The sequence below is a fragment of the Propithecus coquereli genome, unplaced genomic scaffold (genome assembly GCF_000956105.1).
Source record: "Propithecus coquereli isolate 6110/MARCELLA unplaced genomic scaffold, Pcoq_1.0 Scaffold12, whole genome shotgun sequence".
NCBI classification, from domain to species: domain Eukaryota; kingdom Metazoa; phylum Chordata; class Mammalia; order Primates; family Indriidae; genus Propithecus; species Propithecus coquereli.
Genome location: NW_012136080.1, coordinates 12,871,350 through 12,874,653, shown reverse-complemented (window position 1 = coordinate 12,874,653; position 3,304 = coordinate 12,871,350). Strand labels below are relative to the sequence as shown.

General features: G+C 33.1%; 1 protein-coding gene across 1 annotated transcript in view; it reads left to right on the top strand.

Annotated features, from left to right (window-relative positions):
* STAG1 (stromal antigen 1) overlaps nucleotides 1–3,304 on the top strand; it is a 318,641-nt gene that overhangs the window by 227,374 nt on the left and 87,963 nt on the right. The window contains exon 15 of the mRNA XM_012663393.1: nucleotides 306–409. Within this exon, the coding sequence (XP_012518847.1) occupies nucleotides 306–409 (104 nt within the window). The remainder of the gene's footprint in view (nucleotides 1–305; nucleotides 410–3,304) is intronic.

The window sequence follows — 3,304 nt, the reverse complement described above, 5'->3', positions numbered from 1 at the left end:
CTTTGAAATGATGTAAGAAATACAGTAAAATTTAGCATTGCATAACTCAGAAGGATAACATTGGAAGAGACCAGAGTTTATCCTCTTTTTCTTCACTTTATATTCCTCTTTTCTGTTTGACTTATGATGAGCACATATTACTTTAAAAAAAAGAAAAAGAAAAAGGTAAGCAGCAAAGTACAGAGTTTAACTTCAGTCTTTAATCAGTAATAGAATATGTTTGCATTTTTTATAATATGCTCATTTTTAGTACACGGTTATTGTAAAACTGTCTACTCATACTCATGTATTTTCTTTCACCTTAGCAATGTCTGACCGTCAAGAGAGTGCTCTTATAGAGCTAATGGTGTGTACGATTCGTCAAGCTGCTGAGGCACACCCTCCGGTGGGAAGGGGTACCGGCAAAAGAGTAAGTTACATTAGTGAGAAATACACAAAAAGACTTTTAAAGTAATTAACTGTCCTTAATATTTGGAAATTTTACTGGTATTTATATCCCTAAAAACATGGTGTTTTTATAAATGATGCATATTATGGTACTTCATCTTTATATCCTATCTACTCAGGTTCCAGGTATAGATTCTTTTCTTCATGTTCCCACAGTACCTGTACTACTTCTATTATAGTACTTACATAGTATTTTAAGAGTTTTTATATTCATATCTATTAAAAGTCAGTGAAGATTTGGGAGACAAAATGCCTGGTTTGCAAGCTCTTCTGTTTAGCAGCTATATAGTCTTTACATAAATGAATATTTTTTTGTATTCCATAGTTTCCTTATCTGTAACATGGGACTAATAATACAGATATTATTTGTATTAAAGAATGAGTTGAGATAATCACAGATGGAGAGACTGCTGGTTCTGTTGGTATGAAGAGTTAGGCAGATTCTTTCTGCAATAAAACAAGTTTAAACCTGGAAAATATTGTCAAAAACATCCACATCAGTGCTCTGGAAATTCACCAAAGATAAAAAACAAATTGAAAAGTATTCTTTCCTGGAAAACAGATAGAGCTTCAGGTAAAAGCGGCAGGAGTCTGTGACCTTCTGCCCTGGGCTTACAGCACACACAGCCTGGTTGGTGAGATCTATAGTTTGTTACCAGAGTGACACTGGCTCCAAAAACCAGCAGCTTTGCTGTCAGAATGGATTCAATATGAACAAGTGGTAAAAGGCCACAGCTTTGTTAACTAGAAGTGACAAACTTGGTAGAAATAAACAGGGAAAACCCACAGTTTTGATAATCTAAGGTTGTGGTAAGAGTGGTAGACCAGTCAAAAATTTAACTGAAAAACTCTGAAAATGAGAAAGCCATAAAAGGGTTAGATAAGCTCTCCATACATCCCTGGCTGACAGGGAAACCTTAGAGAACCCAATGGAAAATAAAAGTAAAGCCAAATATAAGAACTAGGTGAATTTTGAATATACTCTATAACTGACAACAGATCATTCCTCAGAGGGGAGAAGCCTTATTGATTTGTGGTATTTGAGTACAGTCTCTACCCAGATCATTGTCTAACCTACTAATCTATTCAAATACAATAGGGACTGCTATGAAGACAGACTGAAAAACAAAAGTAAGAATAAAAATTCTGAGTAGAGAGAGCAGAAACCACTCATAGTGGGGAAATAGATTACATAGTTTGAGTTAAAGTTTCTCTTAAAAAAATTAAACTTACAAAAATAAGATAAAAATCCATAATTATTATATTATCCAAAAATGTCTCCTTTTCAAGAAAAATTATAGTCATGCAAAAAAATAATAAAATGTGACCATACTCAGGGAAAAAAGCAAACAATAGAAATGGTTCTCAGTAGGCCCAGGTATTAAATTTAGCAGGCAGAGACTTCAGAGGCCTTTTTATAAATATGTTCCTAGAATTACAAGAAAATGTGAAAATAAGAAGTGGAGAATCTTAATAATGAAAAACCAAATGGAAATTCTGGACTTGAAAAGGACAGTGTAGAAATTTAAAATTCACTAGCTGGGCTCATTAGCAAATTTGAGATGACAGAAGAAGTAAACAGTGAACATGAAGATTAATAGAAATTATTCATTCTGAAAAAGAAAAAAAAGATTGAAGAAAAATGAACAAAACCTCAGAAATGTGTGGAACACCATCAAGTGCATCAAAATACGTGTAATGGAAGCCCAGAAAGAAAGGAGAGGGAAAAAGGCAGGAAAAATATTTGAAGAAATAATCACCAAAAACTTCCCAAATTTGATGAGAAAACAATTTACAGATTCAAGTTTAGCAAAACCCAAGTAGAATAAACACAAAGGGTCCGTATATAGACATAACAGAGTCACAGTGTTGAAAGACAAAGACAAAAAGTCTTGAAAACAAGAAGAGAAAACTAACTCATACAGAAGGTAACAGCAATAGGATTAGCAGTTGACCTCTTATCAGGAACAGCGGAATGGCAGTATTCACTGAAAGTCAATTAGGAATTTAAAATTCAATAAGATTATCTTTCAGAAATGAAAGTGTAATAAGATAAATAAAGGTGTACCAGATAAATAAAAAACAAAGATTGAGAAAATGTGTTGCTTAGAAGACCTGCCATATAAGAAATAGTAAAAGTCCTTCAAGCCATAAGGAATATTACCAGATGGTAACTTTCATCCACAGGAAGGAAGGAAGAGCACTAGAAACGTTAAATATGTGGGTGGATATAAAAGACTGTGTATATATATATATATATATATATATACACACACACACACATATATATGGGTTTTTTTCCTTTTCTTCTCAGTTTTTTTAAAAGGACATGAGATTATTTAAATAACTGTAGCACTGTAGTATTGAGATTATAACATAGATGTAATATATGTGACAATAATAGCACAAAAGAGAAAAAGATATAGAACAGTATTGGTGCAAAATTGGAATAGTTTATTGTAATTTATTCAATATTAACCTGAAGTCAATTATAAGTTAAAGATGTATACTTTAAGCCTCAGAGCAAACATTTGTACCTAAAAAGGAAAAAAAAATCAAGAATAATTGTAACAGTACACTAAAAAAAAATGTTTAACTCCAGAGAAAGTAAGTAGAGGAGGAACAGAGGAACAAAAAAGATATAGATAACAAATAGCAAAATGGCTGACATAAACTCAACCATATCAAAAATTATATTCAGGCCAGGCGCGGTGGCTCACGCCTGTAATCCTAGCTCTTTGGGAGGCCGAGGCGAGCTGATCGTTTGAGCTCAGGAGTTCGAAACCAGCCTGAGCAAGAGCGAGACCCTGTCTCTACTAAAAATAGAAAGAAATTAATCAGACAACTAAAAATATAT